The sequence below is a fragment of the Akanthomyces muscarius genome, chromosome 1 (genome assembly GCF_028009165.1).
Source record: "Akanthomyces muscarius strain Ve6 chromosome 1, whole genome shotgun sequence".
In the NCBI taxonomy this organism is placed as follows: domain Eukaryota; kingdom Fungi; phylum Ascomycota; class Sordariomycetes; order Hypocreales; family Cordycipitaceae; genus Akanthomyces; species Akanthomyces muscarius.
Genome location: NC_079241.1, coordinates 6548965 through 6573425, shown reverse-complemented (window position 1 = coordinate 6573425; position 24461 = coordinate 6548965). Strand labels below are relative to the sequence as shown.

General features: G+C 53.9%; 11 protein-coding genes across 14 annotated transcripts; 6 read left to right on the top strand and 5 right to left on the bottom strand.

The window, feature by feature from the left end:
- Positions 1-985: 985 nt before the first annotated feature.
- LMH87_007225 (uncharacterized protein) lies at positions 986-2254 on the top strand (the record flags this gene model as incomplete). Its single annotated transcript, XM_056192281.1, has 2 exons — positions 986-1898; positions 1956-2254. 2 exons carry the CDS (start codon positions 986-988, stop codon positions 2252-2254), a joined length of 1212 nt encoding a protein of 403 aa, XP_056060516.1.
- Positions 2255-2616: 362 nt separating this feature from the next.
- On the bottom strand, positions 2617-3194 carry LMH87_007224 (uncharacterized protein; the record flags this gene model as incomplete). Its single annotated transcript, XM_056192280.1, has 3 exons — positions 2617-2738; positions 2797-2924; positions 3016-3194. The coding sequence occupies 3 exons, from the start codon at positions 3192-3194 to the stop codon at positions 2617-2619; spliced, it is 429 nt and encodes a 142-aa protein (XP_056060515.1).
- Positions 3195-3339: 145 nt separating this feature from the next.
- On the top strand, positions 3340-4393 carry LMH87_007223 (uncharacterized protein; the record flags this gene model as incomplete). Its single annotated transcript, XM_056192279.1, has 4 exons — positions 3340-3344; positions 3788-3808; positions 3862-3987; positions 4057-4393. 4 exons carry the CDS (start codon positions 3340-3342, stop codon positions 4391-4393), a joined length of 489 nt encoding a protein of 162 aa, XP_056060514.1.
- A 153-nt stretch (positions 4394-4546) lies between these two features.
- Positions 4547-5458, bottom strand: LMH87_007222 (uncharacterized protein; the record flags this gene model as incomplete). The annotated part of the gene is made up of 2 exons (XM_056192278.1): positions 4547-5113; positions 5168-5458. The coding sequence occupies 2 exons, from the start codon at positions 5456-5458 to the stop codon at positions 4547-4549; spliced, it is 858 nt and encodes a 285-aa protein (XP_056060513.1).
- Positions 5459-5912: 454 nt separating this feature from the next.
- On the top strand, positions 5913-7069 carry LMH87_007221 (uncharacterized protein; the record flags this gene model as incomplete). Its single annotated transcript, XM_056192277.1, has 3 exons — positions 5913-6099; positions 6148-6406; positions 6457-7069. The coding sequence occupies 3 exons, from the start codon at positions 5913-5915 to the stop codon at positions 7067-7069; spliced, it is 1059 nt and encodes a 352-aa protein (XP_056060512.1).
- Positions 7070-7325: 256 nt separating this feature from the next.
- On the bottom strand, positions 7326-8274 carry LMH87_007220 (uncharacterized protein; the record flags this gene model as incomplete). Its single annotated transcript, XM_056192275.1, has 5 exons — positions 7326-7541; positions 7644-7861; positions 7924-8011; positions 8111-8130; positions 8208-8274. 5 exons carry the CDS (start codon positions 8272-8274, stop codon positions 7326-7328), a joined length of 609 nt encoding a protein of 202 aa, XP_056060511.1.
- Positions 8275-10362: 2088 nt separating this feature from the next.
- Positions 10363-13257, top strand: LMH87_007219 (uncharacterized protein; the record flags this gene model as incomplete). The annotated part of the gene is made up of 1 exon (XM_056192274.1): positions 10363-13257. The coding sequence occupies one exon, from the start codon at positions 10363-10365 to the stop codon at positions 13255-13257; it is 2895 nt and encodes a 964-aa protein (XP_056060510.1).
- Positions 13258-13770: 513 nt separating this feature from the next.
- LMH87_007218 (uncharacterized protein) lies at positions 13771-14865 on the top strand (the record flags this gene model as incomplete). Its single annotated transcript, XM_056192273.1, has 3 exons — positions 13771-14011; positions 14123-14478; positions 14545-14865. The coding sequence occupies 3 exons, from the start codon at positions 13771-13773 to the stop codon at positions 14863-14865; spliced, it is 918 nt and encodes a 305-aa protein (XP_056060509.1).
- A 538-nt stretch (positions 14866-15403) lies between these two features.
- Positions 15404-15853, top strand: LMH87_007217 (uncharacterized protein; the record flags this gene model as incomplete). The annotated part of the gene is made up of 4 exons (XM_056192272.1): positions 15404-15414; positions 15493-15547; positions 15619-15701; positions 15766-15853. 4 exons carry the CDS (start codon positions 15404-15406, stop codon positions 15851-15853), a joined length of 237 nt encoding a protein of 78 aa, XP_056060508.1.
- Positions 15854-16790: 937 nt separating this feature from the next.
- LMH87_007216 (uncharacterized protein) lies at positions 16791-18089 on the bottom strand (the record flags this gene model as incomplete). 3 transcript variants are annotated; one of them, XM_056192269.1, is made up of 2 exons in its annotated part: positions 17443-17481; positions 17544-18089. In XM_056192269.1, the coding sequence occupies 2 exons, from the start codon at positions 18087-18089 to the stop codon at positions 17443-17445; spliced, it is 585 nt and encodes a 194-aa protein (XP_056060505.1). The 3 variants fall into 3 exon arrangements, with proteins under 3 accessions (XP_056060506.1, XP_056060507.1, XP_056060505.1); XM_056192270.1 differs by having other exon boundaries at positions 16791-18089; XM_056192271.1 differs by lacking the exons at positions 17443-17481; positions 17544-18089 and adding an exon at positions 16791-17372.
- A 3162-nt stretch (positions 18090-21251) lies between these two features.
- Positions 21252-23262, bottom strand: LMH87_007215 (uncharacterized protein; the record flags this gene model as incomplete). Of its 2 annotated transcripts, none has more annotated exons than XM_056192267.1 (5): positions 21252-21692; positions 21743-22180; positions 22229-22784; positions 22859-23002; positions 23249-23262. In XM_056192267.1, the coding sequence occupies 5 exons, from the start codon at positions 23260-23262 to the stop codon at positions 21252-21254; spliced, it is 1593 nt and encodes a 530-aa protein (XP_056060503.1). The 2 variants fall into 2 exon arrangements, with proteins under 2 accessions (XP_056060503.1, XP_056060504.1); XM_056192268.1 differs by having other exon boundaries at positions 22859-22891.
- Positions 23263-24461: the final 1199 nt, after the last annotated feature.

Here is a 24461-nt window from a genome sequence, read left to right as displayed (position 1 = left end):
CTGGCTCTGCGCCCGCCTTTTTGCCTTTTTGTTTACTCGCCAAAGAACAAATGGGATGGTGTAGGCCGAGAGGCCCTCGCCTTCCATCTGAAATCTGTAAGGCATAATGCGATGTCTTTTTTCTGGGGCAGGCAGAATACAGCGCGGGCTGTCCCGTCTGCTAATGCAAGCCACACACCCTCTCTGGACACTTGCTTCTGAGCCCGTCGCCCGGTGTGTATCACCCTGCATACTGTAACCGCCGATGATGCCAGCCGTCCACTTCCAAGCGGGCTAAATACTTGTTGTTTTGATCCGCGGGTGGTGCGCGAGGGAGTTGGAGAGCCAATCCGCGACCTCCTCCGAAATAGAAACCCCACGTCAAGATGCATATGTTTCTCTTTCTTTTTTGCTCAGCCTTGTTTCTGCAGCCTTTTCGAAATGGACTCTCGTATTCCATCGCGTCAATTCCGAAAATAGAGAGGTTGTCGGAATGGCCGCTTGGAGGCAATGGCGCGCAGGGTCGTGTTGGTCTTGGACGTGTACGACCCGTTCCATGTGGCAGTCCTGCTGTACGGCCTGCAGACTTGCGCTTGCAGTATTGAGGTTAGATTGATGCCGGCTATCAACACTAAGGCTCGGGAGAGTATCAGTGGCCGCTCTCCCTGCATGTTGGATGCTGGGCATGGACCAGGCGGATAGTCGACCAGACTGTCGGGCCACCGCTCAGTCGGGATGCGCGATCGATACTTTACCGTCATGATGCCCTACTTCACATCCTCCCGTTCTCTTTCATTCTTATCCTTCCTTTGATATCAATATTCTCGATTGATATAATGCCTAGCATGTGAAGACAATAGGCAAAAGCAGACTTGGCACTCTCTGTCTCTCTGCGGCGCTCTCCACACGCCACTTACACGACCTCCTCACTTTTTCCTCACTTTGTGCAACACAATCCAGCAGCAAGCGAGTCTGCCCCGGTCACGCTACGTTTCAGAACGTAATCATGACGGATGCGACAGCGGCGCAAGATTACCCTACCGCCTGCCCGAAAAATACGCAGTGGTATCGCTGCTCCAACGGCTTTGCTGGGTGTTGCTCCGTCGACGTCTGCACCAGCGGCAGCTGCCCCGACAAGCCGCAAGACCCAGAAGACTCTTCGAGTTCATCTTCAGCAGCAAAATCGTCTTCGACTAGGCAGTCAAGTTCAAGTACGACATCAACCTTGGCGACCTCAACATCATCAGTCATGTCGTCTGACGACTCTACGTCGTCCCCAGCGTCTGCTACTACTACCAGCCAGGCCTTCATAAGCAAAGCGTCGCCATCGTCCACACCCAAGCCGACTTCCAGCCCATCGCCGCCATCTTCGTCGTCCACGCCACCTACTTCCAGCAGTCCTTCTAGAATGTCCGATTCTGGAGTTACGACCACGATCTCCAATGATTCCACCGTCACGGTGACGAGACACACCACCATAACCCAGGAGCTGCCCAGCACAACCACAGATCCCACAGCTTCATCTACCATCAACGCTACCCAGGACACCATCACCTCGTCCTCCTTTGAGACCCCATCTCCTATAGCACCCTCCGCCACCGCCCCTGCAAAACAACCCAGCAGCGGCATCAACACGGGAATCGTGGTTGGCATCGCGGTAGGTGGAGCGTTTGCTGTCGCCCTAATTGCTGTTCTGATCTGGGTGTGGAGGAGCCGCCGCCGCCGCAATCGTGAGGTGAAGGAGGTGGAGAGAGAAAACGGAAACGAGAGTCTGTTGGTGGATAAAGCTCGCCTGCACGAGAGCATCTTTGGGCGACGGCCCTCACGACGACGGGGGTCTACCACGCTGCCGAAGCACCCCACGCCGCATCAGGCTTCAGGGCAGGGATACGGCTACGACCCGTTTGCACCATTTGGAGGTAAAATAAACCGGGTGCTCATCCAACACAGCAGTGCTGACTCAAATTCTCTCCCAGGCCGGACGGATCGACCAGCTAGGACGTCGCCTCCACCGCCGCCCAACACATTCGAGATGGATGGCCGCGGCCTGCAGGTCATAGAGCTGCCCGACACGGCCGTGACCACTGGTCACGCCGTTGCCGTCGACGGCAGCCAAAGGCAAGAGACGCGGTCCGCAAGGGCGGTTAAGCACCACCCTAGCCACGATCCGCGAGCGACGCTCAACCACTTGCCACCACGGGAGAACGGACGGCCGACCTACATCAATCAGTGGAACCAGTTTAAGGGACTGGTCCGAGAGACTGATAGCAAATAGTAGCCACGGAGGTGGAGCAAAGAGGAGATAACTGGCGCTGCAACCGAAATAATGCTGTATTTTTGAGTATTTGTGTTGTTTTTATATCAAAAACTCAAACAATACTTGGAGTCTCGGCACTCGCCATTCACGTACCTCAAATATGAGGAAAACACAACAGTCTAAATTTACATAAAATTCAATTCTCTTCCCCTATTATCGAGGAAGCATAAAAACGCCGTTCCATAGTTGTTTTCAACCTTTGCGCCAGAAATGTAAAGAGACAGAAAGGGATCCAATGCCTCCAGCGTGCTGTCGACAACCCCACTGGTCTTGTCGTGTGTCCCTGCAAAGGCAGATATTTTCCCCAGCACCACATGCGCTTACCGATTTTGCAGCTTGGAGATTTCCTGGAGCAAGTCTTCCAGATCATCGTCCTTGATCTTGTCGGCGAGCGACGGAATCAGCGTCTTGGCCTCGTCGGCATTCTCGCAACATAGAGATCCTGCTCCCGGTTAGATATAATGCAAGGAATTGAGTTTGCGATGAGGCGTGCCCCTTACCCAGCTGGGCGCGCTCAAACTTGGCCAGGTCCTTGTGCGCGCTGAGCAGTCGCTCGACGGCCTCGACGTTTTCCTTTTGCGTGAAGCGCGCAAAGTGGTCGAGGTAGCTGAGCGTCTGGTTCAGCATCCTGCAAATTTCACACATTATCGATTAGCAATCCGCCAATCCAACTCCCACAGCAACTCTCCCCCTCCCCTTTCCGAAGTCCATATGCGTACTCAGTCTCGTTGACATTCTTCCGGTCGTTGCGACGCTTCGCGACCAGCGCGTTCAGGACCAGCGACGCTTCCGATAGCGTCAGAGTGTCGACGTTTTGAAACTCTCCGAGGTTTAGCGTCGCCGATGCCTCCTCGTTGCCGGGAGGCGGCGGCTTGGGCCGTGACATTTTGTTGGACATTGTGAGGAGCGGTGATTCGAAATATTCGAGGTGTGTGCTGCAAACGGGTTCGTCGTGGCGCGCGCAGGAAAAAAAGGGACAAGTCGCAGCAAAGGACAGTCGCAGCAAAGGGCAGTCGTCGACACTCGCGTGTATATATACACTGATGTCGTATTCGGAACTCGACGAGGCGCCGTGGTGGAGAGGCGCAATGTCTGCGTGGAACGAGAGAAAAATAAGTTGTTCGAGGCAGCGCTGCACACGTCTTGTCGGATTGCTGAGCGCTGAGCCAAGGCTCGTTCGAGGTGAATTTTAGTGGGGCCTGGCGCTGGAGCGGCCTAACCAGCGCGCGCAGCGTGGCCGCCCACGCTGGACTTCCCCTTGGCCATCATTCATATACTCACTGTCTTTACACCTGCGACGAAAGCTCATTTTGTATATTCATTACAATTGAAAAGATAGAAAAGGCTCTGTTCTTGTTAAGAGCTCTCAGAATTCACATCTTCGCCGTGGTTCCTGCCGTGGTTCGGCAACCCAGCCAGAGACCGTGGACCGGTGATAGCTTCATCGAAGCTGAGAGCATCTTGAGAAAAGGGAAAAGTCGCGGCCAAAAGTGGCATAACTTCACACAAGATGTTTGTTTCACTCCACTGAGTGAGAGAATGGGCCCTGCTAACTGCGTCCACAGGACCGTGTTTGCGTTCATCATCATCAACAAGGCTGGTGGCTTAATCTACAACAAGGTCTTTCACGAGGCGGGCCTACAAAAGATCAGCACAAATGACTACCTCGTCCTCGCGGGTACCTTCCATGGGTAAGTCGCTGCTTCTGCCGCTGCTTCCATGGCGCCACGAACAAAGCCGCTCACACGCGAGACCCTCAGTGTCCACGCCATCACAGCCAGGCTCAACCCCATGAGGCCTGTAGCGCCGCCGACCGCGCCCGGCGGCGTCCCGAGCAGGGCGGAGCCGTCTTCGGGGCTCGAGGTGCTCGAGACGGAAAACTTTCGCCTGCAGTGCTTCAACACCATGACGGGGACCAAGTTCCTGCTCTTCACGGACACAACGCAGACCAACGTCGACGTCACCATACGGCGGATATACGACCTATACGCCGACTACGTGATGAAGAATCCGTTCTACTCATTGGAAATGCCGGTGCGGTGCGACATTTTTGACCGCAAGCTGTTGTCGTACATTAGGGAGATTAACAACCGCTAAAACACGGCGCAAGCCGTGGACATGAATATAACGAATAAACACTATGTTGAAGGAGCGCGCCAGTCATTCATAACTTGATGCTTCTGGTGCCTTTATTGTGTAAAAAACCTTCATAGCTTCTGTCTAATGTACAGCGCCTGCGCCGCATGGCCTTCAGGTCGTATCCATCTTGTCGCCGTCGTCCTTCTTATCCTTCTTGCTTCCGCTGCCTTCGCCTTCCTCTGCGACGCCCTCCAGCGAAGCCCTGGTCGCAGCCTCTTGCTCCTCGCGCGCACGCTTTTCTTGTCTCGCCTTTTCCTCCTCCATACTCATGCGAAGGGCAAGCGCCAGCTCCGGCTCCAGCGCAGGGTCGAAGCCAAACTCAAACTCTTCGTTCCCACCGCCCATACCGCCGCCACCGCCGCCGCCGCCGCTGGACGAGTTCTCGCCAAGCAGAATGGGGCTGGACACAAGCTGGTCACTGAGCAACTTACTGCTCGGGGGGATGACGACAAAGTGGGAGCCCTCGCTGCCTTTGACCTCCTCGTTGAACTTCTCGAGCTTTGTCTTTGTCTCATCGTCGTCAAGATCGCCGAACAGGATAAAATCGACGGAGATGTTGCCCTTCTTCATCTTCTTGGCCAGGGTCTTGAGTTCCTTATCGGTCTCTTCGATCGGTGAGCAAACAAAGACTATTATGCGCTGGCGTTGCGATCGGTTCTGTCGGTGCTTCAAGGCAAGCTATGAAATGTCAGAATAGCTGCAACAGCGCTCACTTGTAACAAAATGACATACGGTAGCAACTTGGATGCCCGTCTTGAGATGCGAAGAGCCGCCAATCTTCTTCTTTGTGCGGTGCAGGCCCTCGAGGATCTTGCCTTGCTCTGTCGTCAGGGTGACGAGAACCTCGGGTCCCTTGCCTCCCATGCTCATAAGGCCAACAGAGGACTCGGGATTGCCCTGCGTGATGCTCTGGAACAGGACATTTACGGCGTCCACTTGTGAATCGAATCGCGTGGGCTGGTAGTCTCCGTTCCGGCTGCTCTCGCTGTTGTCAACGACAACCATGACCGCCTCGAGAACCATCTTGACGGCGGGTCTATGAGTATTGTTATTCTTTTTCTGCGATTAAAATGCCGTGGTTGTAGGAAGGTGGTGGTCGAATTGGCCGACAGTCGGTGCTGATGGCGCAGATGGGAATGGTTGTCAAGGAAGCAATGAATGCCAGTTGCACCAGTCGTCAGTGATGGTCAGCCTGGAGCTTGACAGAGGCCTGGTAGCGGATACCTTGCCAGCGCCCAAATTTGCGGGGCTCCAGCAGCTTCTCTTTGTATCTCTACTTTGACCTGCCGCTACCACTTTGAGAGCTCCGCAAGCTGACATAATCCAAAACGAGCTGCACCGTTTGTTTACTTTGGCGCTGTCAGCCACTCACAGCGCGCGACCGGCGTCCAGCATCCAGCACCACTCATCTGCATTGCATTTCCATCTTTGCGATTTTCCTGCCACAACAATAGCGCGACATACTTAATTACTCGAAATGGCTCCTGCGAGATCAAAGAAGCGAGGCTCTGACCAGTCTACTGCCTCGACGAGGCAGCGCGGCGTCAAGGTGCCCGTCAAAGAAGAGCCGACCACACCCACAGAGCGCAGCCCTATCAAGAAGAGACAGGCTGGCATCACGTTGCACCAAAAACAGACCTTGATTGAGAACTTGCAACTAGAGGGTGTGTGATCTATAGCTGATAGATATTTCTACGATGCTAATTATGTAGTTACCGAGAGAGCGAGACGACTGCGCGCGCAATACAACCTCCAAGCCCAAGGCCTTCGATCACGAATAGAGATCCGCGTCAACCGGATTCCAACCGCGTTGCGAAAAATGAAGATGGAAGACTTGCTTCTCAAGTATCTTCATCAGGAGCAAGCAGCTATGCGGCCTCCTGTGCCGGCCAAGGACGGTCCAGTGTCGCGTAGCACCGCTCAGAAACACAGCTCGCGTCCGAATACTGCTCGCAGCAACAAGCGTCTTAGGTACGTGTTTTGTTATACCGCTCGACTTGAAACTCTTCTAACGTGTGCAGCACCGAAATTTCCGGCGGAGACAAGGAAAACGAAATCGATGGTGAAGCGATGAAGAAGCGCGTTCGCGCGGCCATGCAGGACAACTCGGTCCGCCCAACACAGGTCTTATCGCCGACATCATCCAACTCTCGGCTCGCCCACCGCGAGATTCCCACGTCGCCCACCAAGTCGTACCTCAGCCGACCCGGTTCGCCCCTGAAGGCTGGAGGCGCGCGCTCTGCCGCTTCGGCCACGACGATGCTGTCCAACATGGTGGAAAAGGCCAAGGCCGCACGCGCTGCCGGCTCCAGAAAGGTCACCACGTCGTCGTCTACCGCCAGCTCACGAGGCGCTGCCCCTGCGCCCGCCAGCGCGGCCAAGACGCGACGTGCTGCGCCGGCGAAGCAGCAGCCTGCCCGCCCAGCGACCCGCACGGGGCGCCGCATCAGTGCTCACAGCGAGACGAGCGAGGCTAGCAATGGTACCGTGGTGCGCAAACCGGTCGCGTCCAAGGCCAGCACGGCGACCACGAAGAAATCAGTCATGGGCAGCATTCGTAAAGGCGTAGCCAACAGCAGAGCCACGGCACCCACAACGAGCAGCTCTGGACGAGTTCTTCGCAAGCGCACGTGAGGAATGGAGATGAGAGCATGGACTGCTCAGCATGGTTTTGATTAGGGACGGGTTTGATTGGGCGTTTTTTGTTTTACATTGCAGTTTTCTCTGGTGGGCACGACTCGGCGTTACATGGAAGGAAAGGACCTCTTTTGCTCGGGAAGCACAGGCAGCTTAGTTCTGATTCGGATTGGCATCATGGCGAATGGAAATGTTTATGCTCTTGCTTCTGTAATCCTAAAGACATGCATCATCCAAGGGTGATTTAGCCCTGCTAACTGGCACGCTCCGCCGCGGCCGCTGCCGCCTTCTTCTTCTTCTTGTCGTCCACGAACTCGATGTTGTCCTCGGGTATATCCTTGTACTTTTCTAGAATAAACTCCTCCAGCTCGTCACTCACGTCGCCCTGCACCACAATCTCCTCGCCGCCGCTGGCGACCTTTGTGACGGACGAGCCCGTGGCAAACTTTTTGCCAAAGTCCTTGGCGCACTATACAAAGGGGAAAGAGTGTTAGTAGTCAGCCCCAAAGTCTGTGCCGCGTGGCGCGTGCGTGCGTGGTTCAAAAGGGGGGGGGGTGTTGGCAGCATTTACCTTTTTCAGATCCAGACCAAACGTCTCGAGACCAATGACGGCCGTGACAAACTTGCGCTTGTTGCGCTCGATCCGCTTAATGGTGATGACGCTCTTGGCGAGCTTGTCGGCCTGCTTGGCCTCGGCGGCCTCGGCCTTGGCCGTCTTCTTCTGGGCGTCTTTGGCGGCGCGCTTCTGGGCCTCGACGGATAGGGACGCTGTGGCTGCCTCGAGGGCCTCTGTTCCTGGTGTGAGCAGTTTCACCGGGAGTCGAATATGGGGCTTGGGGAGAGCGACAAACCTGCTGACCATATCCTATCGTACATTTGCTTCTGGTTGCTCTGCAGCCAATCCTGGCACTTCTTTACCGTGCCGCCATATTCGCAGTACTGCAGTTTCGCATCGGTTAGTATACTGGCTTCTCGCTCTTTCCCTTTATCTCTCTCTCTCTTCAAATCGATCGAGGCGCGCCGGAGAATGGCACGTACTTCGGGGGGCAGAGTGCAGACTGTAGAGAGAACCATTGTTAGATTTCTGCGCGTGACTTGCTCTGGCTCGACCATGTGGCTCGCTCGGGAAACGTACCTCCGCAATATGTAACAATGCGTGCCTGGGGCTCCAGGGGAGCGTCTCCTTGCTCTGTGTCTGCCATTATGTTTGTTGGGCAGGGCTTTGTTTGTTGTGTTTTGGTTGCAGGTCTTGTTCACGTCGACGACATTTCACCGCGGGGTAAAATCAGTTTTGGAGGGGCAGCTGTCGACGTGGGGCGACTCTACAGAGCATGACGCTGCAAGAATAAATAATGCGCTGGAATAGCACTTGAAATTATGAGAGGATTTTTCGTAGATTTTTAATTCCTGCTTCTCATTCTCATCATGTTTTTCTGCCCTTTGATAAAGGTTCCTGTGCAGTTATGTTCTGCTATGCCCCGAGCTGCACGGGACGGGACCTTGCCTGACTGTTGCGGCGTCTCGCCACTCTTGTACTACAATGGCGGCAAGCGCAACAATTGGTGCAACAGTCTATAGTTTACACTTGTCACTGTAGTATTTCTATATCAGTTCTCTCGGGCCTATCCAGGTATTGTTTTATTGCGTATGTACTAGTCTATTGTGCACTGCACTCGTCGGCGTCGAAATTCCAAGCCACTTCACTAAAGAGTCGCGTTGGAGGACGCGACAATAGGAACCTGCCTCAAGTAGCTCGCTGGTATCCCAAAAACGATGAGGTAATCTACTTTTAGAGACATGTAGCTCACTTTTCAGTCAATTCTGGTTTTGTTTTACCTTGCTCGATTTTCCTTTTACCTCAACACATCGCCCGTTCCTTTTTCAATTCCGTATGGTTCTTTAGTCTTGCGACGTAGTTACACCAGCGGGACAAGCTAGCCGGGAGGCGTAGCGAAAAAAGGACGGCAGTGGCTTTTAGATACTGTGAAAAGAAATAAAACGGGGAAAATATCAATAGAAATATAGAAGACTAAGCAAAAAGCAGACGATGGAAAATAGTCACGAAAGATAATCAGAGTATGGTGCTTGGCAGAATGAATAGACCGAAGCAAAGTCGCGTGCTTCTATTTGTTTGAGCGCCGTTTGTTTGGTTGGCAGTCGACGGCGTACTGTCCCCACCCGCCCTCCGTTCTCCTGCCATACCAACCTGCCACTTACACCACCCAAAGCGAAGGAGCAGTTCGTAGAGCACCTCTCAACGTCTCCGGCCATCGACATATCCGCTCTCGCACTTTCAATATCGGCAGCTCAGAGGCCCATATTAATGGACTGACGATTCGCCGAGGTATCCAACGGGTGTGTGACGCATGAGTGATGGCGGGATGTGCGGCCCCCAAGCTACCTGCACAGGCGGCAGCGCAATGAACGGTCTCGTACGACACGTTCGTCGATTATCCTCCCAGGGCTACTGGCAATTCCACTTACGGATACCTTGACAACATCTTGGCTCAAATTCGACCGCTCAGAGTCCAAATGGGATGTGCCTCACTATCGACGGACCCCGCCCAATAGCCAGTCATCCTAAGAGAAAATTAAGCGCCCAGCTACCTCACGACATCACTCATTGGTCACACACGTGCATGGGTGTCCCATAACTGACAGCCACATCGCCGTTAAGTCGTAACAACCCTGCTCTTGAGCCCAGTTGTGGCTCTCGACACTCTCCCACCCTCTTGAGCGTCGGGCGCGTCGACAGCGTCGTCGATTGGCTGCTCCGTAGCCTAACGAGGCTGATGCCCCACGGCGAGCCATCCCATCCCATCTTCCACAGGCAGGTTTCGGAGCGCCCTCTTGCTTCGGCACACACTACTGAGCAATGTTAGTATGCGCTGACGTTGCTGTGGCTGTTTGGTTCCCCATCTGGCATGCAACAGACCCCATGATGGATGCGACCGCACACATTTGCAAGCCTTCGCTCTCCCGGCGCCTAACTTGGTTGTGCAAGTGCTTAAGTCGGCCGGCCACCCCAGGCCAGTATGGCCGTCCTTTTTGGTCTTGCATCTTCGCTTCTTCCGCCTCTGTTTAATATCTCTTTCGTTTTCTTTTGTGTTGCTTTCATACTAGACGCTTCGTTGATCGAAGCAGCCTGTCCTTCTGTTCGTCCTACCTGGCGCCGGCCGCCGGATCATTCCTTCACGATACCACTTTACTATTTGCCTTGACTTTTTTCTTGGTGCCACGAGACGGGATTTTACTGTACGCTATCCGGTATAGCATAGTACACTTTCAGCATGGCCCAAACTCTCCGCGCGCCACCAAGCAGCTTCCAGCCCGCTGAGCCTTCGCTGGGTCGAAGGCAAAAAAGGCAACTTAATCCTATTTTAGAGGAGGACAGCGATGATGGTCACATTGATATGCCCTGCCAAAACCCGCAAGTCAAGGCGCACGCCTGGTTCTCACCAATGAGCGACCACTTTCCGACTCCTCGTGGCGTCAATTTTCTCTCTGCTCCGATTCTTCCATCATCTCCTTCCACCATTTCTGCCGACAGCTCGCCGTTGACGTCTTCGAACCCGTGGAATCGTGTTAGTGTCGCGACAGATAATACCGAGTTCGAGGACATTTACGACGTGTCGGATGATGAAGATGACCTACCCCGCGGCTTGCGCAGAAGCATGTCTCTTAAGAAGAGCCAGCAGTCGCCCGAGCAGTCCTCGAAATTCCCGGGCCGCCTCGTTATTCCCTCGAATCACATCGAAGAGTGGTCTGTTGTTGATGGACTGAAGAAAATCACATCACCAGTTCCGCTGACACCTTCGGCGCAACTACCCATGTCCCCCGCGCAACTCAGCTTCATGGGACAACAGCAGGCTCTCCATGTCCCGTCCGCGCCACCTTCTCTCGATGGCAGCTTGACCTCTGAGCAGCTGGCAGCAATGAGCTCTCCGCCCACTCCTGTAATTGGCAACGACGAAGTCTCCGACGACGAAAACTGGACAGGCGTGCGACTTCAGCCAGGTGCTCTTGCCACTCTTCACACCTTGTCTTCCAACGATGCCGAGTCCGAAGATGAATCTTCTCAGCCCTTGGAGGTGACACAGATTGAGATGCGTTCCAACACACCCATGCAACAGCTTCCATTGCGCCTCATGACGGAGCTTTTGCAGCCTCGCCCCAGTACTTCGAATGCAACTCGCCAGTCCCTTCTAGAGCTGAGCAAGCTGGATATTCCTTCTCCTGGCGGTTTCTTCTCCGGTCTGTCCCCAAGAACGCGAACTACATGGCATCCGCCGAGCCAGTCTCCGGGAGGCATGCCGCCGCCTACTTCGACCACTGCAGAACAATTCTACCGATGCCCATGGAATATTGATTCCGACATTCCGCCTGTTCCCAGTCGACCCGACTCGGCAGAGGGCTTCTATCGCATTTCTGGATTCTCTTCTGAACCTGTAGAGCAGGTTATCGAGATCCATGATGACGATGATGATGTAGAGGACGATATGCCAACAGCTCGTCCAGTTCTCCCGACACCCAAGGCATCCGAGTTCAACCAAGCCATCGCAGCTCCCTCATCTCCCGATGTCGAAGATGCTCCCACTGAGATCGTCGTCGACTACAACCCCGGTTACGCTCGAAAGCAGCAGAAAGCCGCTCTCTCAAACTTCGACCGCACTGAGCTCTGGCTCCTGGCTCAGCGATCGTATCTCAAAGGTGTGGACGAGTCTGATGATGGTGCTCTTCAGACCATTGCCGAGACTGTGGACGAGGAGACAGATGAGCTGGGGAATCAGGAACAGGCGATTTTGGAGTCTCAGAAAAAGGTGGTACGCTTTTCCCACATTCTGCCGACAGTTCAGGCCAAGCGACTTCCGTCGAAGCTTCTTCGCCAAGAGTCAGCATACTACCGGGCATTTCAAGACTACATTGTGCGCACGCAACGCTCGGATGTGTTTGTCCATCAGCTCCCACGCTTTGAAGCCCTTCAGGGCCAGCGTATTGGTCTCCGCGAGACTCACGTGAACCAGCTCCTTGGCAAATATCAGTTGAGCGTTGTCCCTCAGTCAGCCAAGAAGCGTCTCAGCGCCAACGTCGTACGTGGCGACCTGAATCTGACAGACGATCCTGAGAAGATTCGGAGGGAAAAGGAGCTCGAGGCCATGAACCAGATTGCCATGCCGTCTTGGCACGTCGCCGCTCTCAAGTTCCTCAACGGCGGACGCCTGATTCGCGCTCCCGTCACGAAACGGCTAGCTAGAATTTCCTTGGCTACAGTGAGCAAAGATGGAAAGGCCCGCGACAAGGCCCGTATCCTCGACCTCGGTGGACAAGCTACCGGTGATTGGGCCTGGCACTGTGCTCTTCAGTACCCCAACGCCAAGATTTACACTGTCACGACCAAGGCCATCCGTCAGCTGTCCAATGCCAACATTCCCGGTCCACCCAACCACCGTCAGGTCGCCGTGCAAAAGTTAAGCCGCTTGCCATTCCCTGACAACCACTTTGATCTCATCTCCGCCCGCGAACTTCACAGCATCCTCAAGTTTGTTGGTGAAAACGGGGAAGATGAATGGGAGACGTGCATGCGCGAATGTATGCGTGTACTGAAGCCCGGTGGCTATCTCGAGTTCTCCATCCTTGACTCAGACATCATGAACGCCGGTCCTCTTGGCCTCGCAAAGAGCGTAGAGTTTGGCTTCTCCCTCAAAACTCTTGGCTACGATCCCAGCCCATCCAAGCTTTGGCTGAGAAGACTTGCGCGAGCTGGTTTCGCCGAAACGCGCCGCGCTTGGGTCTGCCTGCCAATGGGAGCCAAGCGAGACTTTTACAAGCTACCGGCTGTGTCTAGTACTGAGGGAAAGGCCACAGAGGCGTCTCAGACTCGTCAGATGGAAGCCATGACCATGGGCAGCGCCGGCAGCATTGCAGGCGTGTGCAGTATTGTTGGAGGCTGGACTTGGGAGCGCTGGCTGCTGCGGTGCGAGATGGAAAAGGTCGCAGGGGAGTTGCGCCTGGCCGATACCGTGACGGCGGGCGAGACGATGAGAGAGGCAGCCAAGTGCCTCGAGGGGGTTCACGACGTGATGGAGGAAGGCCGGAGCTGCCGGGCTGGGTTTAGGATGCTCAACGGTTATGCACGAAAGCCCAATCCCGATTCTGCGTCCATTGCTATTGGGTTTTGCGGATAAACAGACCTGGCAGTTGTTATGACTTTCGAGACTGTACATGGGTAGGTAGGTCGTAGAGGATGTTGCTAGAGCATTCCTATGGAAGTAATCAGATACCATGTCGTATTCAAACAACAATTAGTCGAGATGCAAACAATGAAATAGACTAGAGCCATAATTTCTACATCGATTTTATCCTTGTTCCTATTGAGTCTTATTATTTTTATTTTCCTATGCTTGTGCTCTCTTACCTGAAGCCATCATGTAGCCCCTAATGCGGTTAGGCTAGACTTCGTGGCGAGCCAACCAAGCACCGCCAAAAATTCGGCCCCATTTTCCAACCAGCACCAGCCAGCCTCAGGCCGTTCAAGCTCCAAGCCGTCAAGCTCGCCTCCAAAATTCCGCGACCTCATCCCATCCCATCTCCATCGACAATCAACACAGGGACTGGGCAATCGTCGCGCTATCTCGACATATTTCTCTTCGCAAGTTCTTTGTGATACCCCCCGACCGAGCCGAACGACCCGGGCAACCATGTCAAACAACTGGCAAGAAGAGGCCATGCGCCGCCTGCGCCAGATGCAGCAGTCTTCGGGCGGAGCCGGCGGACGAGGCCCTCAGATGCCGCGAGGCGGTGCTCCCGCGCTCCTCGGCGGCGCGCTGCTCATTGGCGGCGCCATGGTGCTGTCCAACGCGCTCTTCAACGTCGACGGTGGTCACCGCGCCATCAAGTACAAGAGGCTCTCTGGAGTCAGCAAGGAGATTTACAACGAAGGTGAGCAGGAGGAGCAGCAGCAGCAACCTGATTGGAAGCAGCGTCTTTCCACTCTGCAGTGGTGTGTCGGCTGAGGAAGTTGCAACGTGCTGACAAAGAGTGTGCTGCTAGGAACACACATCAACATCCCTTGGTTCGAGACGCCCGTCGTCTACGACGTGCGAGCCAAGCCGCGCAACGTCGCTTCGCTGACTGGCACCAAGGATCTGCAAATGGTCAACATCACCTGCCGTGTGCTCTCGCGCCCGCAGGTCGATGCGCTGCCGCAAATCTACCGCACGCTCGGCACCGACTACGACGAGCGCGTGCTGCCCTCGATTGTCAACGAGGTCCTCAAGAGTGTCGTGGCCCAGTTCAACGCCAGCCAGCTGATTACCCAGCGTGAGATGGTAGCCAAGCTCGTCCGCGAGAACCTGTCGCGCCGCGCGGCCCGCTTCAACATTCTGCTTGATGATGTTTCCCTGACTGTACGTTGTCCCTCCCTTGCCTGCCTCCAGCCTTGTCGAGGCCGCACTCACTAATGCAACACACAGCACCTCGCCTTCTCGCCCGAGTTCACCGCCGCCGTCGAGGCCAAGCAGGTGGCCCAGCAAGAGGCCCAGCGCGCCGCCTTTGTCGTCGACAAGGCCCGCCAGGAGAAGCAGGCCATGGTCGTCAAGGCCCAGGGTGAGGCCCGCTCCGCCGAGCTGATTGGTGAGGCCGTCAAGAAGAGCAAGTCCTACCTCGAGCTCAAGAAGATTGAGAACGCTCGCCTCATCGCCCAGCAGATGAACGAGTCGGGCTCCAAGAACAGACTGATGCTCGACGCCGATGGTCTCGGCCTGAACGTGTTTGATAAGGAGGAGAAGAACTAGACGCGCGGAAGGAAGCGAAGCAGATGCGCGTACAACGGGCAGAGTAGCTGGAGCTTAACCTCTGGACTTCTCTCACAAACTAAATCTCCACTGTATTTCTCAAAACGTATGGAGTGTATTATAGCAATATATGGATGAAAGGAAGCTTGACATTGACTTCGAATGTGGCAGCCGTCCACCACACCATCTCGTGATCAACTTGTCGTAAAATCAAGTGATTCAATCCTCAATACCATCAACATTGGGCAAAAACTGTGGTGGGGGTTTTCTTAAATCCAATTTCAGCAGTCAGCATCTCGACTTGGTTTACCAATGCAGTCACGCAGGCAACAGCACCAGGCAGGCGGCTAACAGCGAAGCTAGATACCCCACCACGTCCCGCCTTCACAGCGATGACGGTTCCCGCGCAAGACCGTTCAACCTCTTCGACCTCGTTCCATCTTGCCACTTTGCACAACACCTCCCCAGCGCGCGAAAGAAAAAAAAACACCATAACCTATTCCGACCGCCAACACAACAAAGACACAACCTGCCCACCATGTTGATCAAGTAAGGACGGCCCCCCGTTTGGCGCAGACTTGGCCGCCAAGGCACACCACCCCTCTCGCTAACCCGCCGCGTGCGCAGAGTGCGAACGCTGACCGGCAAGGAGATTGAGCTCGACATTGAGTCTGCCTACAAGGTATGTGCTGCTGGAAAAGGCGGGGGTGGGGTTTGGCAGAGCGCTGACGGCGCTGGCCCGTGGACAAACAGGTCTCCCAGATCAAGGAAAAGGTCGAGGAGAAGGAAGGCATCCCGCCGGTGCAGCAGCGCCTCATCTACGGCGGCAAGCAAATGTGAGGGCACCCTTCGCTTCATCTTGTTCCTTTGATTTTGTGTACTGACGCCGCGGCCTCGCAGGACCGACGACAAGACGGCCGCCGACTACGATCTCAAGGGCGGCGACACGCTGCATCTGGTCCTCGCCCTCCGCGGCGGTCGCCAATAGAAGATGTCCGCAAGACCCAGAAACATTCTCCGAGCCCTTCTCTATTCTTTTCATGGACGGGGAACAAAAAAAACAAGGAAACATACATAAACACATCTCCAGTAACAATGGAAATTATGAAACATTAGCGATTTATACACAGGGAGGCAGAACACAAGGAAAAGGGTGGGTGCACGGCAAACGGATAACGCGCTTGTGTTTACTCTACAGCGGCCAAAGGCTAGACAGTCAGATTACATGAATGAACAGCAGAAAATTACAAGTTCACACAGAGTTTATCAGGCATTTTTGAGTAAAGAGGCAAAGAAGCAGTGAAATTTCAAGTCGCTGTGGTATATCAATGATGAAAGCCGGTTTCAATTTATGAAACTTTTCCAAACTGCCCGAAGACAAGGCACCCTCGTGCAAAATGAGCGAGAAAACCCCTCCAAAAGCCCTCCTGGCAGCGTATGCCATGTCCAAATCCAACACAGAAAAAAAGAAACCAAAAACCCAAATCGCTGAATGGCCGAACAGGCCAATCTCATGAAATCCCCCCCAAAAAAAAAGACTGTCACGTACCATCAAGACAGGTTGCAACAACAAACAGAGATACCTCTGACCCCAAATGACAATCCAATATCCAAACCCCAAACCCCCCAAAATCCAACCTGGTCATGTACCATCAAGACAGATTCCAACATCGATCCCAAATGACAATCCAAGATCAAAATTCAAAATCAAAAAGTCTCAAGTCGCTATGCGTAACGTATGTATTGTACAGTAGTGTACCCGCTATGTGTGTGTGTGTGTGTGTGTGTGTGTGTGTGTGTGTGTGTGTGTGTGTGTGTGTGTGTGTGTGTGTGTGTTGTGCGAGTGTCGTTTATGTGTTGTGTGTTTTTGTGTGTGTGTCTTTTTGTGTGTGTTTTTGCGTGTTTTCTATGCCACGGTCATACCCTCAAGTGCGCTTGACAGGACGCTTCATGAAGATATTGACGGTCTTCTTCTTGCGGGGCACAGCCTTGGGAGGTGAAGAATCCCTGTTGGGCGACAGACTCTCCCTGATCTCCTGCGACGAGCTGCGCTGCTTGGTCAGAGGAGACAGCTCGGGCGAGACCAGCGCAGGCTGCTGCCCAGTGGCAGGTCGCTTGGTGGGGGTAGAGGGACCTGCATCCAGGTTGGCCTCGCTGTTGGTGCGCTTTTTGCCGGTGGGCAAAGCCTGTGCCGCCGCAACAGTGGTGTTTGTAGTGCGCAGAGGCTTGGGGGGAGAAACCTTGGCAGTGCCCTTGCCAGGGGCAAATTTGCGCTGGAACATGCTGCCGCCAGAGCCGGGCAGTTTGCGGGCTGGGGCAGACAGCTTGGCTTGCGATGCTGCAGGCACGGGTTGTGCACGTGCAGGAGGAGGAGGAGCAGAGGGCTTTTTGGTTGCCTTGCGTGGTGGAGGGGCCTCGTCCTCATCAGAGTTTTCATCCTCCGAGTCTGTGATGTAGGCGGCGCGCAGGGCATGTGCCGACAGAGTCGCGCTGCGCCTCTTCTCCATCTCCCGGATGTGCTGCTCGCGTTTTTCCGCCTCCGGAGTGCGGAAGGCGGGCTGGGCGGCGATGCGGGCCTCACGCACCATGGCAGGAGGGGGTGCCTTGAGGTGCTGCCTCTCCAGCACGCGGATGGGTGTGGTGACGGAGCGCGAGAGGGCGCCTTGGATGTTGCGGACCTCCTTGGCCTCGCGGCGGGCCTTTCGCATGACGCCCGCGGCGGTGAGGGTCTTGGTGCGGCTGCCTGCGCCAAAGTTGAAGACGCTGGACGTGTTGTCCTTGGGTCCCGTGTTGCGCTTCTTGTGGCGTATGGCGTCCTGAGGAAGGAAGCGGCCCTCGACGATTTTGCTCGTGTTCTGCTCCTTGTTTTTTTGCAGGCCCATGAAAGCGGCGCGGAGCTGCTCCTCGGAGGCTTGGAGGGAGTGGTCGTGTTCTGCTTTGTACTTTGACCAGACCTTGTACCACTTGTCTTCGCTCTTGGGCTTGTAGCCGTTGGCTTTGAGCTCGAGTGGGAAGTCTTTTTCGATGAGCCGGAGCCAGAGCTCTCCCGTCTCGCCTTGCAGCTGGGGGCAGTTGAGCTCGATGCGACGCAGCTGCGCGGCGCTGTCAATCTTGATGAGGATGTGACGGACGGCCGGAAAGTGGAGGTCGCCAATGCTGATGATTGACTTGATGTTCTTGGTTGCGACGGCCGAAGCCATCTCGGAGAGAGATTTGGGTGCCATGATGGTTTGTTTGTCCTCTCCTGTTTGATGGAGAAGATGCGCAAAGTATGTCGAGTTGAAACTCGGAGGTTCAAGTAGTGCTTGTAATTTGTACTTGAAGAGTATTGCTGCAGTGCAATGTTTGCTTAGCCCGGGTTGTACGTAACCAGACTTTTTATGACTGCGTGTAACAGTTGCGTAAATATTGGATGTTTCAAGGTTTGAAGGTTTGAAGGTTTGAAGAAGGTGTGTGAGATTTTGGCGGATTGCAGGCTGCTTTGTAGCAGGCTTGTGTGAGAGAAGCAAAAACTTGTTAGTTTGTCTGGCGGGGCTGCTTTGATAGCAGACTTTGCGTTGTGGTGATAATGGTTGTATCACTGAGGTTTGTATGGTGTGTTTGGTTTGGCTGGCTTGTATGGTTTTGTGGTTTGTATGGTTTGTATGGTGTGTATGGTAGAAGAAGCAGAGACGGTCGGAAGAGAAGGAGGGAAAACCTCTTCAAAAGATCGGGGGGACGACCCCTTTATATATTCGCACGGAAGATGGGCGCAAGTCCAGACCTCCTGCATCGCGAACTCAAATTCGCCCGAGAGAATCTCGAAGGCTGGAAGAGGAAGGGGTGGGCGTAAATGTGGCGAGGAAGCGCCTTCAAAGTTAGAAGATGCTTTTAAATAAGTGGCGGCATTCGGCGAGAACTCGATCGGATGCACTGTGGCTCGAGATGTCGACGGGGCTGGTGGTGATGCGAGGTTGATGCAAGGACGAGGTTCGATGCGGCTGCCATGTGCGGCTCCAGCCCGCGACAGCTTATGAGCTTGTTCAACACTGTGCGGCTGTGCCTGGCCTAGCGTGATGCGGGAGGCGGGCCCAGTGGGTGAAACAAAGGCAGCGGGTCAAATGAATAGAAGACGTAGTAGCTTGTTTGTTTATTCTAAAAAGTAGTCTTGCTCTCTTTTTATCGTTCTTTTATATGTTTCGTCCTCTTCAGCTTCATGTGCACAGTGGCCTGGCTAGGTCCTATAGTGTGTCCAAGGGCGCGCCTCTCGCCGGAAGAACCATGCACGACTTTTGGTTCGTCAGAGAAAAACTGGCAACTGACAATATTGGTTGTTCCCTCTGCCTCCTCAAATGTTTTCAGGAGACGTAACTCAGTTTCTCATACTCTGCGTATTTGAGGCAGATGACTCACACCGGGACCACGACGTGCCGCGGCGCAACACAGTGCATGACTTGAGCTTACGCAGTGATTCACAGATGGCAAAACATGATTGTGTAACTCTCTGCTGAAAAGATACTGCTGGTGGATTTTATGCTTTTTGGACAGTGTATCTTTGAAGAAGAAGAAGAAGAAGAAGAAGAAGAAGAGTCCGTCACTCGCGGGTGCAATTTCCCGGCACTGTGCGGTTGCGAATGGAGTCGAATTAAACATCGAAGCCACTCAAGCCATCAGATCACCGCAAAGGTGAAATCGTGGCGATTCTTCCCAAAATAGAAGAGATAAAAATTCAATTGCCAAATTCTAAAAAGTCAATTGCTGAAAACTTGATTGTAAAAACCCAATTCGAAAAGGTCCATCAATTCGTAACAGCTCTGTTCCAACAGGCAACGAAAAGATGCCACATGGCCAGAAATGTCTTTTTCGCAAATTCTCTCACGGAAAATCTCACTGAATTCAAATATCTCAGGTCTTTCATACTATTGCAGGAATTTCATCATTATTCCAGTCCGTGTTTTGGCATCTCTTTCCTCCTCTACCCTTCTCTCCAGCTCCCTCAAGAACGCACGGTAGGCAAATGGGTTTGCCACAATCAGAGTACAACAGAAATGGAACATATCTAGCTTTTTTCTTGAAAATTCAGAATCAGCTTATGTGTCATGTTGGACTTCCGCCACCAAGTATGCTTTTGGCTCAAAGTCTTTGACGCGTCCGACGATGCCGCCCATGATTCGGTCCAGCAATTCGCCTCCCAAAGCATGCTTCGCCGAAAATCTTTGCCAGACGAAACTACATGTGATTGCGGAAGCAATCCGCTCATCAACTATACTTTTGGCTGCAGTCTCTGTTTCGACGTCTGCTTCGACGACGCTGCCCGCGGCCCAGCTCAGTATTGCAGCCGTCAAGCATGCTTTTGGCAGATGTCAGTACGTAACAGGTCAAACAGTATCGCATGTAGTTCAGCCATGATTTCTTCATCCACGAAAATGCAAATTCTGCAAGCCAGTCGAAATCTCGTAGAGAGGTCGATTAGTTTCCTGCCAAGTAACAATTTCTATGCCAGATAATCATCTCTATGGAGTCGTGACTTGCTGTCAATTGCTCATCACTACAGCGCCAGCACATCCAAGGTCTTAAAATCAACGCTATTTTTCACGTATGATCTATCAGTAGAAAACCCCAAACCTCTCCCTCCCCCTCTTTGTTTCCCATTGTAGAAGATCCTAGAATACTTCCCCATCATGGCCTCTGCGCGAGGATCCGACTACCCTGTAGGCCATACGGAATTTTGTTCCGCCGTGAGCCCAGCCGGAGCGGGCCGCTAAAACTTTCCCGCACCAGAAAAGTTCAAGTTCGCAGTTTCTTTCTTCCTCCCATATCATTATCTCAAGAATATTTTTTTTTCCCACGCTTTTATTTTCGTGCCGCGTTTCAACAGGTTTCCGTCGCGATCAGCTGCCGAGTCTCGTCTTCAACCGAGTTTGCCACCGATCAATCTCACACCGAGGACCGGTCCGCTCGGGCGAAAACTTCGACGCGAAAACGATGCGAGGGTCCAAACGCTGGCGACCACGAGTATAATTGGCGACCAAGAAAATTTTCTATGACTCGTAGACACTGTGCCACTCGTGGCCAGTGATATGTGACGTGACTATGAACGTGATCCTGCAAAGGACGGCATTAGTGTGTACAGCAGTGGGCTTCTTACTCGGTGCTCCAATTGCTGAAGGAATAATTCTTCGTGCCAAGATTGACTTCCCTACTATTACCAAACACCTAAAATCTTCATTACCCAAGATTATGGTGCATGAAGATAGGGATACATTTTTATCAACTGCATGAATGTACGTGAAATGCACGTAGACGGTTTTGTATATTAATTCAATAATTCTCAGAAAAGCCAGTTTTCATCATTCTTTACTATATTGTTTCTTGATTTCTCGCAACCTCCAAACCACATCCGCTGCTTAAGCCTGGTAGGTAGAAGCGGAGACGTTGCCACCACGGCCGGTCCAGTTGACGTGAATGTCCTTGCCAGCCTCGTACTTGGCGCTGGCAAACTCGGGCTTGATGTGGAAGGTGTGAGCACCAAAGTAATCACGCTGAGCCTGCAGCAGGTTGGCAGGCAGGTCCTTGGTACGGTAGCCGTCGAACCACGACAGGGCAGTAGAGAAGGCGGGGGTAGGGATACCAAGCTGGGCAGCCTGGGCGACGACGTCTCTCCAGCCGGGCTGGGCCTTGTGGATGGCCTTGTTGAAGAAGTCGTCGAAGAGGAGGTTGGCAAGGTCATTGTCCTTGCGGTAGGCAGCGGTGATGTCCTTGAGGAAGACGGAACGGATGATGCAGCCACCACGCCACATGAGGGCAATGGAGGGCTTGTTCAGCTTCCAGCCGTACTCCTTGGCAGCCTAGTATTTGTTAGATGGAGTTGATAAAGTAGATAGATTGTAAAACGTACCTCCTGCATCAGCATGAAGCCCTGGGCGTACGAAATAATTTTGGAGGCGTAGAGAGCCTGCTCCAGGTCGTCGAGGAACTGCTCCTTGTTGCCTTCAAACTTGCCGCTGCCGCGGGAAACGTACTGGAGCTTGGTCGAAGCAACCCCACGCTCCTCCTTGATAGCAGACAGGCAGCGGGCAAGAACAGCCTCAGCAATGAGGGTGACGGGCATGCCGAGGTCGAGGGCGTTGACGGCAGTCCACTTGCCGGTACCCTTCTGGCCAGCCTGGTCGAGGATCTTCTCAACAAGGGCAGTGCCGTCGTCATCGTTGAAGTACATGATGTCGCGGGTAATTTCAATGAGGAAAGAGTCGAGAACACCCTTGTTCCACTTGGCGAGGACGTCGCCAATCTCCTTGTTGGAGAGGCCGAGGCCGCGCTTCATGATATCGTAGGCCTGGGCATGTTAGCAGAGAACTGCATTGCGTTCTGAGATGTAGCATACCTCGCAGATCAGCTGCATATCACCGTACTCAATACCGTTGTGAACCATCTTGACGTAGTGGCCAGCACCCTCGTCACCGACCCACTCGCAGCAAGCCTCGCCGTCAGACTTGGCAGAGATGCCCTGGAAGATGTCCTTGATGTGAGGCCAAGCTTCCTCGTCACCACCGGGCATGATGGAGGGACCGTAGCGGGCACCCTCCTCACCACCGGAAACGCCGGAGCCGACGAAGCGAAGGCCCTTGCTCTTGAGGTACTGGGTGCGGCGGTTGGAGTCGGGGAAATGCGAGTTGCCGCCATCAATGATGATATCACCCTTCTCCAGGAGGGGCAGAAGCTTCTCAATCCAGTCGTCGACAGCTTTGCCGGCCTGAACGAGGAGCATGACTCGGCGGGGGGTCTTGAGCTTGGAGATGAACTCCTCATCGGAGTGGGCACCGACAATGGACTTGCCCTTGGCCTCGTTTTCCAAGAAGCGGTCGACCTTGGAGACGGTTCGGTTGTAGGCGCAGACGGTGAAGCCATGGTCAGCCATGTTCAGAATCAGGTTCTGTCCCCTGGGCAGCAAAGTTAGCAGCTTGGAGGGGTATGGAGGGGCATCGCGGGGGTCCCGGGTTAGGCCAGAACTTACATGACAGCGAGGCCGATGAGGCCGAGATCCGCGCTTGGAGCATTGTTAGCATTTTGGACAGGATGAGCACCTTCAGAGGTAGGAGAAGCAGAGGAGGGGCTGCTGTTGTGGTTGGAGCCGAGCTTAATGTTGGCGAGTCGAGCACTGCCGCTCAGTAGTGAGCGGGCGATTCAGTAGGATGGGAAGCCACGAATCTACTCAGCAACGCCGCAAACCACGAGCAAGATCCCGCAGCTCAGCAGAGAAGCAAAAACACCAAGAAAAAAACTGGCGATGTGCGCAAATGCTGAGTGCGGGAAATTGAGCGAGTCCAACAGCTCTCGGCGGGGTGGTGGGGTAGTCGAGATAAGAGCAGATAGCACAGCAGGAAAAGGACGAGGGGCGACTTACACAGGACCAGACATGATGGCTGTGATGTATAGAGGGTATATGGATGAAAGGGAAGCAGGATCAGGTAGCACAAGCGCAAGATCCGAGGTGGACAATGAAGATGAGGAGGGGGAGTAGAAGAAGGAGCAAGAGTAGGAAAAAGGTTGGCGAGCTTGAAGTTTGTATGACCGTGCTGGGTAAGGAAAAAGCGGGTTCAATTAGCGACGGAGACACTGGATTGGCGGGGCAGCAGGGCGACGAGTGGGAGTGTCATCACAATCGCCGCAGGAGAGATTTTTTCACGCTACGGCGCGCCGGCTGAGTGTATTTGGACGCTGCGATGAGATTTGAGAGATTTACAGACGTTGCTGGTCGACGGCAATATCCTGCTGTGGTTCTGCTGTGACGTCCCAACATTTGCGTCACTCCACTATTGACCGGCAGAGACGCAGCATCGAGTGTTGGTTGGTTCTTGGAAGTCATCGCCGTCGGCCAATTCACGCCTCTAATACAGCTTGACACATTATTCTTACATGTCCTGGATTAAATCAACGTGCCGTGTCAGATGCGATGCTGCCGTCAGACGAAACGCATCATCCATCCATGACCCCCAACGAACTCCGGGGAGGGGCCATGACGCACCGGCAGCGGCGGGTATTGGTGCAGGCCGCTAGAGCTTGTGGCCGGCGGCGCTGTAGCGGCCTGCAGCCCCCTGTAGCGGCCTTGCCTTACCTTGCGGGTTTGGCTGCGCTGCGGAACCCCCAACCCAGCAGCTCCGGCGCGGCCGCAAATGCCGGTCGCCCAAAGAGCTCCTTGTTTCACGACAGACACATGATACGAGCAATTGAGCGCCGCAAAATGGGAGAAATATGATGTCGGCAATTTTCCGTTATTGTCATGTATTATGAATAGTATTGTAATTATCCGGCGCGGCAATCGCGATGCCTCCTCCCGCCATCCAGGCCGGCCCCAGGTAACCAGTTGCCAGGCTGAATAAAAGTGCCTCAGCTGCCACACCAAGTTTGTCAGCATCCGGCGAAGCTTGACGAATGCGGACGTTTGGGCGGCGTCTCATGTGTATTGCTTGGCTGATACTTGTCACACGTTGCGTTGGCTCAATTTTCGTCCGGTATTCTTTTCGTCATTTTTGTGTAATTTCTTCAAAAAGTCGTACCGCCCATTCCTCTTTCTTGCTCTCAGCCACGATTCACTCATCTCATGCTACTGGTAGCAT